This window comes from Orycteropus afer, unplaced genomic scaffold, assembly GCF_000298275.1.
Source record: "Orycteropus afer afer isolate SDZICR_OR568_19922 unplaced genomic scaffold, OryAfe1.0 scaffold00274, whole genome shotgun sequence".
NCBI lineage: Eukaryota > Metazoa > Chordata > Mammalia > Tubulidentata > Orycteropodidae > Orycteropus > Orycteropus afer.
Genome location: NW_006921861.1, coordinates 2,726,234 through 2,742,191, shown reverse-complemented (window position 1 = coordinate 2,742,191; position 15,958 = coordinate 2,726,234). Strand labels below are relative to the sequence as shown.

The 15,958-nt window shown below is 47.0% G+C and overlaps 1 protein-coding gene across 1 annotated transcript in view; it reads left to right on the top strand.

Moving 5' to 3' along the window:
* The window catches only part of ARHGEF4 (Rho guanine nucleotide exchange factor 4), a 302,751-nt gene that overhangs the window by 282,584 nt on the left and 4,209 nt on the right, over nucleotides 1–15,958 (top strand). The window contains exons 2-6 of the mRNA XM_042782264.1: nucleotides 11,644–11,823; nucleotides 12,981–13,181; nucleotides 13,254–13,433; nucleotides 14,937–15,169; nucleotides 15,462–15,591. Coding sequence (XP_042638198.1) covers nucleotides 11,698–11,823; nucleotides 12,981–13,181; nucleotides 13,254–13,433; nucleotides 14,937–15,169; nucleotides 15,462–15,591 — 870 coding nt within the window. The 5' untranslated portion in view covers nucleotides 11,644–11,697. The remainder of the gene's footprint in view (nucleotides 1–11,643; nucleotides 11,824–12,980; nucleotides 13,182–13,253; nucleotides 13,434–14,936; nucleotides 15,170–15,461; nucleotides 15,592–15,958) is intronic.

Genomic DNA, 15,958 nt, shown 5'->3' with positions numbered 1-15,958 from the left:
CATTTTTTTTTTTTTTTAAGGATTTTGAGTTTTGTCCCATATTGTTCTCCCACTCTATCCAGGATCTCCTACACAGATCCCCCTCTGAGTGGTTGATAGTGGTAGCCAGGCACAATCTAGTTATTCTGGTCTCATAGTCATATAGGCTGGTGATTGCATGGTGTACCAGTCACTTGGACTAATTGTTTCCATGTGCCTTTGGTTTTCTTCATTCTTCTTTGCTCTGGACAAGGAGAGACCCATCGTTGCATCTAGATGGCCCCTTGTAAGCTTTTAAGATCCCAGTCACTACTCGCCAAAGTAGGATGTGGAACAATGTTTGTTTGTTTTTTTTCTCCTTTTTTTAAAAATTGTGATTTGGGTGAAAGTTTACAGAGCAAACTCACTTTCCATACAGCAGTTCTCATACACATTGTCTTATGACATTGACTACAATTTACCATAGTGCAACAGCTCCCTTCCATGCACTCCTGTTCCCTGAGCTGTCTCCCTGTGCATACACAGCTCTTCCATTCTCCCATGATTGATCTCTCCAAGGAGTGTATCTACCTAATATATATGTTCACCTCATATGCCTGTCTTTTGTTTGGCTGGAAGCCACAGGAGTGGGTTCAATTCCAGACCTGAAGGGCAGCTAGGGGCCATAGCCTCAGTGGTTCCATCAGACTCTATCAGACCAGCAAACCTTCCTCACATACACACACTTTTGGGCTTGATGTCCCCTGCAACTACAGTCCCGAGCCTACAGGTCCAACTACTCGCTCCCTCTGGGCAGCTGGCCTCAGCAGCTATCTTGAGATGAGAGGAGCAGTCCCTCAGATCCTACTCCTCTCCAAAGCTATCAGCAGGTATTAATGTCTGTCAGTGCCCTAACCAGGGTCTGAGCTGGCATCAGTTGGCCTAGGGTCCAGGGCTGTCCACTAAGATTCTTTTCACACACAGTACCTTCTGTTTTTGTGACTTGTGTTGTGAGGTGCCATTGAATTGACTCTGACTCATAGCAACCCATTGTTACAACAGAACAACTGCCTAGTCCTGCATCATCCTCACAATCCTTGCTATAATTGAGCCCACCATCACTGCCATTGTGTCAATCTATCTTGTAGAGGGTTTTCCCGTTTTTCGCTGACCATCCACTTTACCAAGCATGATATCCTTTTCCAGGGAATGGTCCCTTCAGACCACATGACCAAAATAGGTGAGACAAAGTCTCACCATTCTCTCTTCCAAGAAGCATTCCAGCTGCACTTCTTCCAGGACAGATTTGTTAGCTCTTCTGGCAGTCCATGGTATTCTGAGTATATTTCACCAACACTATAATTCAAAGGCATCAACTCTTCTTTCACTGTCCAACTTTCACATGCATATGAAGCAATTGAAAATACCATGCCTTGGATTAGGCACACCTTAGTCTTCAAAGTGACTTTAAAAAAAAAAAAAAAACAAAAACTCACTGCCATCGAGTCAGATCCCACTCATGGTGACCCCTCTTTGCGTTTCCAAGGCAGTGTCTCTATGGAAGTAGATTGCCCAATCTTCCTTCCAAGGAGTGGCTGATGGGTTTGAACTGCCATCCTTCTCAGTCAAATATCTTAGGCATTATGCCATCAGAGCTCCTCCAAGTGACTTACTGATGTGTTAAAAGGAATGGAAGATAACCACACCAACTAGCTTAGCTTCCCTACAAATGGAGCTGTTGAGGAGGAGCTTTGGAGTGAGGAGGGTTGCAGAGAGCTTTCTCAAAACCCACCCAGGTAAAGCAGGGACAGCTGGACAGCCACTGGAGATAACCAAGACATGTATTTAGGTCACAGCCTCAGGGTCTTTGCTTACCTCTGTCTCAGAGCACTTCATCATGTTAATTGATTCTCCAACTTAGATGCCCAGGCAGTGCTCATCTCCACTGTGGAGAACTAGAGGCTTTCTGCCCTAATTGGTAGCCAGGTAGAGGAAGGAGGGAGCATAGTGGCAGGCAGGGGTCTAAGAGTAGCCTTCCTATATATCACCATCCACCCCTGTAAGGATTGTTATGATTCTCACCTTTCACACTCATTACACACACGTGTGAACACATGCACACACACATACAACCACATGTGCATGCAAGTCTAATGAACAGAGAGCTTTGTGAAGTTTATTTTTATTCCTGGGACTCCTTTTCCTATGTACTGGGTGTTTCCTAGGCCCACCATCCAAAGTAAACCCTTATGATTCCCTCAAACATGTTCAGCTGTGCCTATAGCCGCTTTCCTTTTTGTCCTTAATATTGAATCTCTCCTTGACCTTCATTAGTCTGAGCTTCTTTGTCAGGGGATGTAGTGAGACAGGGCAGTACCCACTTCCTATGTCTATTACAGCACTATATACATGTAGCCCAACACCCACATAGGCTAGAACAGCCTGGACACCTCTTTGGAGAAGAAAGATGTGCTCTGGTATTCAAGGAAGGGAAGGAGAGCAGTAGTTGGATAATAGCTAACATTCAACAGTGTTTATGAAGTACCAGAGGAGGTCTGGTGGTGTAGTACCTAACCAGAAGGTTCATGGTTCAAACCTACTAGCCACTCCACAGAAGGAAGACTGGGTCATCTACATCTGTAAAGATTTACCACCTTGAAAACCAAAACGGAGGTGGCTATGAGTCAGAATCGACTCGATGGCAGTGAGTTTTTGTTTTGTTTTGTTTTTTTGGATAACTTAAGGACTCAGGATTTTCAGTGTAGGTAGTAAGTAGCGAGGCTACTCTCCCAACTTACAGACCCCAAATGAATGGGTGATACCATGAATACACCTCATCAGGACACTTCTGCATTCTGAGATCTACACGAGGGCTTTGCAGCCCCAGTAGAACAGACACTTACCAGGACCTGATGGGACCTTAAGGCACAGAAGGTCAGAGGATTGGCTCATGCCATTTGTCTATGGAGTATCCTATGTGCTAGGGTGTGAAGCAGGAAAAGTGACCAGCCTCCCTCTCCCAAGGACTCCCAGTGTGAATAAGTGGAATGGGAAAAGTGGAGTCTATAACCATATCCAGAATATTGGACTGTCATTGACTCTATCACTAATGGCAACCCCATATATGACAGAACGAAATGTTCATGTGCCATCTTCATGATCTTCAGTATGTTCCAGTCTATTGTTGTGTCCTCTGTATTGGAGTGCCTTCCAATCTAGGGGACTCATTCTCAGCACTATGTCAGACAGTATTCTGTTGTGGTTTTTTCATTGGCTAATTTTCAGAAACAGATGTCCAGGCCTTTTTTCATAAGCTGTCTTAGTCTGGAAGCTCCACTGAAACCTGTCCACCATGGATGACCCTACTATTATTTGAAATACTACCCTCGGAAACCCAAGGAGGGGTTGCTATCAGTCGGGTCTGACTCCACGGCACATAACAACAACAGTAGGAAAGCTTCCAACATCACTGCACCACTCAAGCCACCACAGTGCAACAAACTGACAGACAATGGTGGCAGCCTAGAACCCTGGTTTCTCTGTAAATCCCTGGTTCTTTGCCCCACATCTCAAGAAATCTTCCTCATCGCTCTATAAGAGCTCCCTCCAAGAGCTGGCTGAATACAGTAGAAGAAGCACCAGACCATTTCTGCTGGGTTTCTGTTAGAAGTCATTTGAGGGAAAGTGAGAGGTAGACAGATGCCTGACCTGGTAATATCAGGCAGGAACCACCTAGAGCTGTCGGGCTGTGTGGGCTGCAACTAGGTTTGGAGTATCACCTCCTGCAGGGAAGATATCCTTGATGTTGTCCTGGTGCATGTGTGTGGACACCTGGTGGGAGCCTGATAGACAGCAGTCACTTCCTAGATTAGATTTTTGTCCTCTGGAGATGGAAATGTAGTGTCCTGACAAGCCACAGAGGACTGGTGACCAGGGAAGTTTGCTGGTGCACACGTCAGGGCTATACGCACATAGTCTCAGAACTCCCTTTTCTAAGAAGTTGAATTTCAAAGCAGTTGTGTCTCTTTGCCTGAGAAGTGAATTATTCCATATTCTTGGTCTTGGTAACTCTTGATAATTCAGTCATCATTGAAGCATACAAATTTTCCCAACTCTTCCCATGCCTTTTTCCTGTCGTGGCCTTCCACACCCTGCCCACAGAATGTACAAAGTGTTCATTCAGGACAGCTCCTCTGTAGGCAGATCTGCCCACTCACACTGTCCCAGTGCATAGGGAAGATGAGAGCCAGAAACCAGGCTTATACTTCCTGAGCTCACAGGAGCTTTTGGAGATTGCTGGGTTCACAGAAGTCCAACTGTAAGATGTTTCCCCAACATTGTCTTTCTCCCTAACAGCTGGTGATGGGGAAACCCAATGCTCCTTGATTGGAACTCCCCTTGACACATGAGTAGATCGACCTTTTCTAAAAATGTGTTCTCATCCAGTTCTGCAAACACGGCACACATCACTGTGGACCCTCTGGTTATGCATAGCTTGGGCCAAGTGCTCAATGTGCTGCCTACTGTCTAGCGTTTGCAAGTGGCCATCCTCTGTCCCTGCTTCTGTGCTTTCCTTGAGGCACTGACTTATATTAATACTCATTACTTACAACCCTTCATATACACCCAGATAGATGCATATTACCCTAATGCACACTCTCACCTGTAGTTAGGGACATGCTCTGCCCTGAAACTCACATGTGTCTGAGTTAAAGACACGCTGTATATTCAGGCACACATCCACCTATCATCATCAACATGCTCTGTCCTGAGGCCAACCTATGCTCTCTGCCCTGAGGTGCACACTCATCTGCCCTTATGGACACACTCTGTCTGGAGGCACACATGTACCTGTCATTGCAGATATTCCCTGTCCTGAGGTGCATACCTGCTTGTCATTAGGGACACTTTCTGCTCTGACGTACACACTTGCCTGTCATTATGGACATGCTATAGCCTGAGGCACACAGCTGCCTGTCATTACAGATACTCTGTCTTGGAGTGTACACTCACCAGTCATCATGGATATGCTTTACTCTGATGCACACACCTGCCTATCCTTAAAGACATGCTCTGTTCTCATGCACACACCTGCCTATCCTTAAAAACATGCTCTGTTCTCATGCACACACTTGCCCATTATTATGGACATACTTTGTTCTGATGTGTACACTCACCTATCATTACAGACCCTGGGCACATGAATGTTGGCCTGCAGCCTATTTTCTCATAGGCTTACCCATACTAACTTTGAGTACTCTGCTTCCCATTTTCCTTTAGCTACATCCTTCAAGGCCTCAAATAGAAACCGTTCTGTGGGGAAAGTACCTGACTGCCTGCCCCAGTCTCAGCACCCACTCCCTGGGTGGTTCAGGGAGTTTGTTTTTGTGGCCCTTCCTCAGTCGTCTTCTCTCCATCCAGTTTGGGATGGATCTTGAAGGCCAGGCCCACCCTGCAGAATCAAACATGTTTGCAGTTTGTCTATGTAGCTGGGGATGAGTGCTCTGATCACCTGAGAAATCTGAAGCCCCTGGAACTAATGCAGGCTAAGAGTCTGGGTCCCTGGGTGGGCCTGTAAAAGCTTGTGAGCCCCAGAAATGGCCATCATGCTGTGAGTAAGCATGTGCACATGGGTTTGTGGGCTTCTCTGAGAGGTGTGCTTCCACTAGGTCTGTCTGGAGAAGCCCAGACTTGCTGTTCAGGAGCTAGAAAGGGAATGGCTTTGCCTGTTGAGTCTTTAGGACTCTGGGTGTGACAGCCTGAGCTAAGAATTGGTTCCTTGCATTGCACACATAAGACCTGCATCTTCTGTTGAGAAAACCCCACCCCTACATTCCTGCCCTAAACTCAGAGAACATTCATTCATTTATAAGGCAGAGAGCTAAGTACACAGGACAGAAAAGCAGGTGTCTGTTCATCAGAGAGTGAGGCTCACCATAGAGCTGCAGAAAGGAGGGGGTTCAGTTTCATGGGTCAGTGAACAGTCTTCAGGTACTGGCTGGAGTGGATGCATTAGGCAGGGCCCACTCAGGAGACAGAAACCATGTCCCTCATTAGAATGGAGAGGACAAAGGATCAAGAGAATTCTGAAGCATCACAAAGATAGCAGAGTACCTACTCCTAGAGCTGGGAGTGAAGGGAAAAGGTTGGATTGTTAAAGCTGATTTTTGACAAGGGAGCCACACCCATCCATTAGGGAAGTAGCTGTCTCTTCAACAAATGGTGCCAGCAAAACTGGATTTCCACATGCAGAAAAATGAAACAAGATCCATACCTCATGCCATACACAAAAACTAACTCAAAATGTATCTAAAACCATAAAGTTCTTGAAAGAAAATATAGAAGCAAAGCTTTTGGACCTTGTGATAGTCAAGAGAATGTGTCAACTTGGCTGGGCCTGGTTTTGAGTGGCTGGGCAGCTGGATGACTGGTAAGCAACTCCCTGGTGGATTCTACTGGAGCAGCTGAATAACTGTCTTAGTTAGAGATGTAGCGTGCTTCCAGTACATAAGAAGTTTTGAGAAAGGTCTCTGCAGCTTTTTGGCACAGTTAGACACTGCATGTAGCCAAGTCTTCATTCAGCAGCCTGCCATGCCCTGCCAATCTTAGGGCTTTTTCTGGACTTGAACTAGTGGCCTGCCTGCCATGTTGTTTGATAATCTTGGGACTGTGCCTTTTTACATGTCAACCTTGGGTTTGCCAGTCTCAGCAGCCAGCAGCTGCTTGAATTAAGAAAAGCCTCCAGCCAGCTTCAGTGGGCCAGAAGCAAGAGGCAGAGTTGAAGCCTAAGGACAAGGGGCTTTCACCCAGTCCCTACAGCTTGGCACTTGGAACTCAGACATGTAGCCTCTTAAACTGTAAGAGAATAAATCCCTGTTTGACTTAAAGCCATCCCATTTGTGGTATATTTGTTAGAGTGGCACTAGAGGACCAAGACAGATCTAATTTTGTTCAATGAAAGATTATCAAAAACAAAATGTATGAGCAACAGAACAAAAAAATGGATAACTGGGACCTCATAAAAGTTAAATACTTATGTTCATCAAATGACATTATCAAAAGAGTAAAAAGAGAGCCTATAGAGTGGGAAAAAAATATTTGGGAGCTATATAACTGATAAGGATCTAATATCTAAGATATAGAGAAAACTTCTACAACTTAACAACAAAAAGACAAACCTAGTCAAAAAATAGACAAAGGACATGATGAGACACTTCACCAAAGAAGATATGCAAATGGCCAACAGACATATTAAAAGATGCTCAACATCATTAGCCATCATAGAAATGTAAATCAAAACAACAATGACATAACCACTTCACTCCCACTAGGCTGGATTTTTTTAAAAAAAATCAGAAAATAAGTATTAGAGGAGATGTGGAGAAATAGGAACTGCTAAAGGGGCAGGAAGGCGGCATCTTCTGACTTCCTCTAACTACAAAAGAGGAGAACAGAATCACCATCAGCAGCCCAATGCCTGCTCCTATGAGGCCAGACATGCCGCCACCCTCCAGCCCTCTTACTAACCTTACTTACCTCCCTCAGCACCCATCCATCTCTGTCCTGGGTTCAATAATTCACTGCAGTGGCCACACACAACTCACACATTATGGGGTTTATTAGGGAAGCAACAAGCTACAATTAAAGTTCAGGAACATGCTCAGTCTCTCTCAGCTGGCCATCTCTCAGCTGCCAGTCTCTCTCAGTAGCACATCTTTCTCTCAGCAGTACATGTCTCTCACATCTCTCTCTCAGCAGCATGTCTTTCTCAGCCAGCAGTCAGAGACAGACTCTCTCTGCCTCTATAGGAGGGCTCATTTTGAGCCTCCCAGAGTGGCAAAACTAACCAATCCCAACATCAGAATTCTACACACCTGAGAGCGTGTGAACTTCCCAGAAGATTTCTTTGTGTTGCTCCAGGTGGATGAATTTAACAAGCAGCTACTCAGTTACTCACGGCAGAGTGGGAGTTAGAAATACTATAGCTAGAAAAGCCATAACATGTAATCGCTACACCACAGGAACACTTTTCCCCCATTGTTGCAATGGGAGGAATATAAAATGGTACCGCTGTTATGGAAAACAGTCTGGAAGTTCCTCAAAAAGCTAAAGGTAGAGCTGCCATTGTTGTTGTTTTGTTATGTGCCATCAAGTCAGACCCGACCAATAGCAACCCCTCCTTGGGTTTCCGAGGCAATATCACTACAGAAGTATATGACCCAGAAATTCCATTTCTAGGTATATACCCTAGGGATCTAAAAAAATGACAAACAGACAAATGTTCATTCCAGCACTATGTATAATAGCAAAAAGATAGAAACAACGTAAGTTCCTGTCCACAGGTGAATAGGTAAAATGTGGTACATACATACGATGAAATATTAGTTAGCAATAAAGAAAAATGAGTTTCCAAAACATCTCATAACATGGATGAACCTGAAGGACATTATGTTGAGGGAAATAAGTAAATTACAAAAATATATATTGTATGTTCTAACTTTTATGAAATGATAAGAACAAACAAATACACACAAAAAAATGTTCATTTGTGGTTACCAGGGATGGGGGGCAAGGGAGAGAGGGATTCACTCTAAATAGTAGGCACTTGTTACTTGTGGTGATGAGAAAGATAAAATCGAATGGGGGTGAAGTGTGCACAGTCTGACAAATGTAAATGATTATACTAAAATGTACTCAAGAGAAAAAAGACCTTTTGGTAATTTTTATAGCATATATAATTTTGAAACAATAGCAACAACAACCAAAAAAATGTATGTGCATGTAGACATATGTATGTCTATAGGTGTATAAGAAAAACCTGGGAAAGTTGGAACCTGTGAAAGGCAGAAACCTGTCAGAGAAGGAAAACTCAAATATTTTCCACTAAAATGAGTGATAGAAAATTGGTAAGACTGCACTTTGTCAAAGATGGAAAACTTATGAGACGCAGAAAAACAAGGCAGTCCTGTCAATTCTGGCTCTGAGTATATGTGTGTATGTATGTATATGTGTGTGTATATATACTACATATATATATATATAGTCAACAAAAAACTAATGCTGTCGATTAGATTCCAACTTACAGTGACCCTGTTCAGCAGAGCAAAACTGCCTCATAGGGCTTCCAAGGCTGAAATCTTTACAGAAACAGACTGCCACATCTTTTTCCCATAGACCAACTAGTGGGTTCAAATGACTAACCTTTTGATGAGCAGCCAAGTGCTTTAACCACTGCACCACCAGGGCTCTTGTGTGTGTGTGTACATATATATATATATATATGCATGTATGTGACTATATGACTCATAGCAACCTCTCCTTGAGTTTCTGAGGCGGTAACTCTACCGAAGTAGATTGCCAAATCTTCGTTCCAAGGAGTGGCTGTGGGTTTGAACTGCCAGCCTTCTGGTTATCTGTCAGATGCCTTAGGCACTACACCACCAGAGCTTCCATACAGATATATAATAATGCACATAGGGTAGTTATACTTTTTTAGACATAAATATCTCCCAGGATTTGTTTCCTGGGTTAAAAGTAGTAGACCATAGAAGAAGAAGTAGACCATAGAAGAAGTAGACCATTGTCTTGTGTGACATCTTGGTCAATTGGCATATGTTCTGGTTACCTAGTGCTGCTGACAAGAATATCTACCACAAATAGGATGGCTTTCACAAATAGGAGTTTATTCTCTCACAGTTTGGAAGCTTTAAGTCCAAGTTCAAAGTGCCAGGCTCTAGGGGCTGTGTGAAAACTCCTCGACTTTGGGCTTCAGCTCTGCCTCTTGCTCCTGGCACGTTGAAGCTAGAGGCATCTCTTCACTCAGGCAGCTACTGGCTGCTGAGGCTAACAAGCCCAAGGTCAACAAATAAAATGGCACAGTCCCGATGTTACCAAACCACATGGCAGGCCATTAATTCAAGTCCATTGAGTCATAAGGTTCGGCAGAGCATGGCAGGCTGCTGTACAACAACACGGCTACATGCAGGGTCCAAGCACGCCATAAACTAGAGACCATTTCCAAAGCTGTTTCTTATATACAGGAAGCAGACCACATACCCAAAGCAGCTACTCAACTGCTCCAATAGATTCCACCATAAGAGTTAATCACCAGTCTCACCAAGGGGAATAACTACATTCAGCTGCCCAGCCACTCAACCAGGCCCAGCTAAACTGACACACAAACGTAACCACCACAGCATAAAATACATAAAGTTGTGTTCTACATCCTAGTTTGGTGAGTAGTGTCTGAGGCCTTAATGTGGGAGCAACCATCAACTATTGGTCTCTATTCATCTGGAGCAAAAGAGAGAGAAGGAAGCCAAAGACTCAAAGAAGAAACTAGTCTATGGGGCTAATAATATAGAGGAGCCATGGCCTCATCTACCTTGAGACCAGAAGAACTAGATAGTGCTCAGCTACCACTACTGCATTCTGCTCAAGGCCACAATAGATAGATCCTGATAGAATGGGAGAAAAATGTGCGATAGACTCTCAAATTCCTTTAAAAAAAAAACAAAACAAAAAACTTACTAGACACTTACTAGACTGGTTGACACTGCAGGACTCCCTGAGACTACTGCCCTGAGATACACTTTAAACTTGAACCAAAAGTAGCCCCTGAGGTCACCTTTTAGCAAAATAACAGATTAGTTTACAAAATAAAGAATACCACCGGGGAGTACTGTGCTCCTTAAAATCTCATCTATATGAGACCAAATGATCAAAAATTACTTTAAAGTAAAAATGAGAAAATAAAGGGGCAGGAATAACTAGACTAATAAAAAGGGAACAACCAGAATGGAAATAATTAAAATGTTCACACATTGTGAAGAATGTAACCAATGTCATTGAACAATCTGTGCACAAATTGGGAACCTAAACTGCTGTGCAAACCTTCACCAGAAATACAATAAAATATTACATACACACACACACTCTTATACTAAACTCACTACCATCAAGTCAGTCCCGACTTATAGCAACCTCTCCTTGGGTTTCTGAGGCAGTATCTCTGCAGGAGATTGCCCAGTCTTCTTACCATGGAGTAATATATAAAATTAGAATCCCCTGGGCATATTACTAGAGCTCAGAGAGCCACTGCCCAGCTGGTGTCTGGGGCTGATTCTGAGTGTTTTTTTTTTTTTTAATTAAAAAAAAAAGCATGCACGTTGCAGCCTGGCCAACAGGAACTGCAAGTCCACAACAGACCAAAAGGAAGGCGCATACTCCTCTCCCTGTTTTTGCCTGGCATCTTCCTTGAATGCCTCTGTTGGCAGAGCCTAATGAGAGCAGCTGACACAGCAGACTGTGCCTCTCAGAGTCCTAACCCCAGCACCACAGTGAAGACCACAGGTTGGAGGGCTGCAGTAGGAGGCAACACCTTAAGTCATTGGCCCACAAGAGTGGGAGGAAGGTCTACACTGAGCAAGAGAGGTGATGTGGTCTCTGAAGCATGCCACCCTCAGTATCTGTGACGAGCCATGTCTGCAGTGATCCAGTGCAGTTTGGGCATCTTTGCTGAGTGCTCCCTGGGTAGTGATGCCCAGAGTACACCCTGCCCAGGAAGTACACCTGGCTCAGGGAGGAGAAGTGTCTGTCCTTCCATAGACCCATCAGGGCTGTTGGCAGGGGGAGCAGAGGACCGGGGGTGCCTGCTGACCAGCCTGTCCCTGACTCTCTCCACAGCTGATCAGTGATGGCAGCGTGGTCTGTGCTGAAGCACTCTGGGATCATGTCGCCATGGATGAGCAAGAACTGGGCTTCAAAGCTGGGGATATCATCGAAGTGATGGACGCCACCAACAGAGAGTGGTGGTGGGGTCGCATCACAGACGGCGAGGGGTGGTTTCCAGCCACCTTTGTACGGGTACAACTCCACCTGAGGTTCTCCTAGTCCCTCTGCAGATAAGGGCTGTCAGACCCCTGCCTAACTGCCCAATAAAGAGCCACCTAGCTCTCCTCAGAAACCCAAGCCTGACATGGCCTGAGCTAACTCAGGCCACCAATCGGCCAGGGCCTGAGGCACAGAGTTGGACCTCCCACTTCTCCCTGCATGTGGGCTGAAAGGGTGGGTGTGTGGCTGGAGGGCCAGTTCCTCCTCCTCCAGAGCTGCCACCTCCTCCTATCCCTGTGCCCCAACCCCCTTCTGGATGGCCCTTGGTGACCAGTAAGGAAAGCAATTCAGAAAGGACTGGTGTGTGGATACAGAACTCCACCCCTCCGAGGGAAACTGGCACATTTAGAATAACCGTACCACAAACAACTTCTTTACCAAGCATTTACTTACTAAAGCCCTGTGCAGAGCATTTTATGTGGATTATCTAATCTAACTCATGTAACTCTATGAGATGAAAACCAGTATTTGCACGAGGAAACTGAGGTACAGACGTTCCATGTTAGCCTGAGACCACAGCTGAGGACCCAGAATTCCACCTAGGTGGCCTCTGGTCTCCAGGGAAGGAGTTGAGATACATCTCTAAGGCTCAGCAGAGGGCATCAAGGGATGGCCCATTTCACCTGGGTCATGCTTCTCTTGAAGCCCATAACTCTGGCCTCAAACCCTTGATGACCTGTGTATGCTGTGCCCCAAACTCTCCTAGTCCAGGTCAGAGCCCCAGCCAGGCCCTGTCAGCCCCAGAGAACTCAAGGTGTGAGCAGGCACAACTCAGAAGGTATGTCTGAGCACTGCTCTGTTGCAGGTGCTGTGCTGAGTATAGAAAGACTAGACATTGCAGGAGCATAAGGAGGCCTTGGATGGTCTCTGGAAAACACGGGCAGTGACGACTGCCCTCAGCAGCAGTCCTGGGCTGGGAGCAGCATGTGTGCCTGTCAGGGGTTTCCAATCGCCCCTCCATCTTCACAGGACCCCTACCTGCCTGTCCAGCCTCTGACCCAGTCAGACCCTCCTTCCAAGGCTCATTTCCCCTGCCACCCTGCTGGGTGGGGGCACTGACCCTTCTTGGGGTGCCAGGTGCAGGGTTCTGACCCTTCCTGGGGCACTGACCTTCCATGCATTGCCTGCAGCTGCGGGTGAACCAGGATGAGCCCGCAGACGAGAACAAGGCCTTTTGGGCTAGGAACGATAGCAGGGTTGCAGACGGCAAGGCTGAGGACTGCAGCTTAGTGCAGAGCAGCAAAGACCAGATGCGCACCAACGTCATTAACGAGATCCTCAGCACCGAGAGGGACTACATCAAGCACCTGCGTGACATTTGCGAGATGAGGGCCAGGTGGAGCACCGGGATGGGGATGGCCGTGGGGGTCCTGGGACCGCCCTGATTACCCCTGACCCCCCAGGGCTACATTAGGCAGTGCCGCAAGCGTGCAGACTTGTTCAGCGAGAACCAAGTCCGCACCATTTTTGGGAATATCGAGGACATCTACCGATGCCAGAAGGCCTTCATCAAGGCCCTGGAGCAGAAATTCAATGGCGAGCACCCGCACCTGAGTGAACTGGGCTCCGGCTTCCTGGAGCATGTGAGTGCAGCCCTGCCAATTCTCAGCATGCCCTCAACACACACCCTGGCCCTGGCTTGCTCCCACCCTGCTCTCTGCTCTCCTATGTTTAGTCTCCTTGCATCCTTCCAGAGACCTGCCTAGCAGGCAACCTGCTCTCTTCGCAGAAGATTCCAAATGTTCTGAGTGGACTCTGCTCTCATGCCTCCACCTGACTAACTGCCCTCACCCTTCATCACCATTTTAGGAGTGACACGCCAAGGAAGTAGGGACCTACCAAGTCCAGGAAAGCTCCTTGGAGTAGGGAAGGCCTAGGCTTGAGGGAGGGATCTGCTGCGGCCAGAGATGGGCCACCTGGGGTTCCTCACACAGTACACAAACTATGGTTTATTTGCACTTACAGTACTTGTCCTTTCTATTCCAGCTGGCACATAGCCAAGACTCTGGTCTGCGTGGAAAGAGTTTCTTGTCTGTATCCCCCTCTCTAACAGTCTCTAGGTCCTTAAGCAGAAAGTACAAAGCCAAGACAGCCCATCAGCAGGCTACTTCTAATGCCACCCTAGGGAATGGGGAACCAGGGAGACAGTGCAGTGGTATAGGCAGACTGTTTCTGTGCAGGTGCAGGTGGTATGCTTGGGCAGCAGGTCTGGGCACCTAGGTACGTGAAGCTGGATCCAGCAGGCTGAGTTGTGGCTTAGGGAAGGGAGAATGGGGCTGATCTCTATGGAGAGGCAGTTCCAGAGACAGGCATATTGCCTAGTGTGGCCATCACAACCTCCCCCAGGAGGGGTTGTCCCCTCATTTCACCTGGTCCAGGAATCCCAGAGTATTACCTGACTTGCCCAAGGTTGCTTGATGGTGGAGCTGGGCCCTCTGCCTCCAGTAGGTGTAGAGGGAAAGGAGGCAACAGCGAGCCTCATGCATGGCACAAGGATGTGGGTGAACATGTCACTGTGTGAGGCAGTGGTGGCAGTGTTCATTCAGATAGGGACCAAGGACTTTTTGAGGAGGAAACAACCTAGACCAGCAGCTAGTCATAGATGATGTACCCCTGTGAGCTCTCTTAATAAATCCATTTCTAGTTTCTATGAATCAGCAGTGCTTACCCTCTGCCTCTCATTTTTGGCTTCCATACCATTCCTGTTGTTGTTGTCGTGCCGTCGAGTTGGACCTGACTCATAGCGACCCTTCCTTGGGTTTTCAAGGCAGTATCACTACGGAAGTACTTAGTCTTACTGATTTCATTAGAAAACTTGACGTACAGCCAAACTGTGTGCCAAAGAGAAGCTGAAAAAGCGGGGGTGGGGGTGAGGTGGGTGGCGGGTGGCGGGAATGATGTGTGTGTAGCATACCGGTGGTTCTCAGTTTCAGAGTTTTCTTACCCTTGGGCTTTGAGTGTTTAGCTGGTGCTCTATTCAGGGAGACTGGGACCAGCACTCCAAACAAACAGACTCCCCCCAGCCGGGAACTTACCTGGAGATAGGCAGGGTACAGTTGTCCTGATCTCCAGCTATGTCCCTCTAGCAAGCTGACTTCCAGATCTACTCAGAGTATTGCAACAATCACCCCAATGCCAGTGTAGAGCTCTCTCGGCTTGCCAAGCTCAGCAAGTATGTGTACTTCTTCGAGGCCTGCCGGCTGCTCCAGAGGATGATTGACATCTCCCTGGATGGCTTCCTGCTGACACCAGTACAGAAGATCTGCAAGTACCCTCTGCAGCTGGCTGAGCTGCTCAAATACACACCCCCCCAGCACAGGTATGGGTGCTACCAGGGTTCCCAGAGGGGCTCTGCTTGCCTCCCTTCAGACAGCAACTGTGCCAGGTCCTGCTATCAGCACTAGGCAACAGCAAGAGAGAGTAAACCAAGAGTCCCTGCTCTTGTGGAGCGGTCTGTGCAGTTGGGGTGGGAGGGTTAAAAAATTAAGTAAGTCCCACTCTGAAACTTCCCTGAGCAGGACCACCATAATTGAAGCTCTGGCTGGCTCCAGAGGCATGCAGGAGGGTCCCAAGCCCTCCTACTGCCCTCCAGCTCCCCTGCTGTGCTTCACGGATTTCAAGGACGTGGAAGCTGCCTTACACGCCATGAAAAACGTGGCCCAGCTCATTAACGAAAGGAAACAAAGACTGGAAAATATCGACAAGATTGCCCGGTGGCAGAGCTCCATAGAGGACTGGGAGGTGAGGGCCAGAGGGCCCAGAAAGACCCAGGACCTTGGCCCCATACTTTAACACTGCGCTTGTGTCTGAGAATTGGGGATACTGGGTCTGAAGCAGGGACCATGCTCCTGGAAGCTAGTAAGCAGGGGCTCATGGCAGCAGAGTGGGTCTTCTGCCTGGCCCTGCCTCACCAAGCTCCAGGAGCAGACTTCAAGGGCTGTTTTGTCCCAGTGAAAGGTGAAGAGTATAGGGCCTTTATGCAAAGACAATGCTCTTCCCTTCCCTTGGACAGACAGCCAGCCCCAGAATGGGGCCCCACACAAAAGCCATTATGCAACGTGCCATTCCACTGCCCTGACTGCAGGTGGCAGGCGGACTCCTGAGCTTT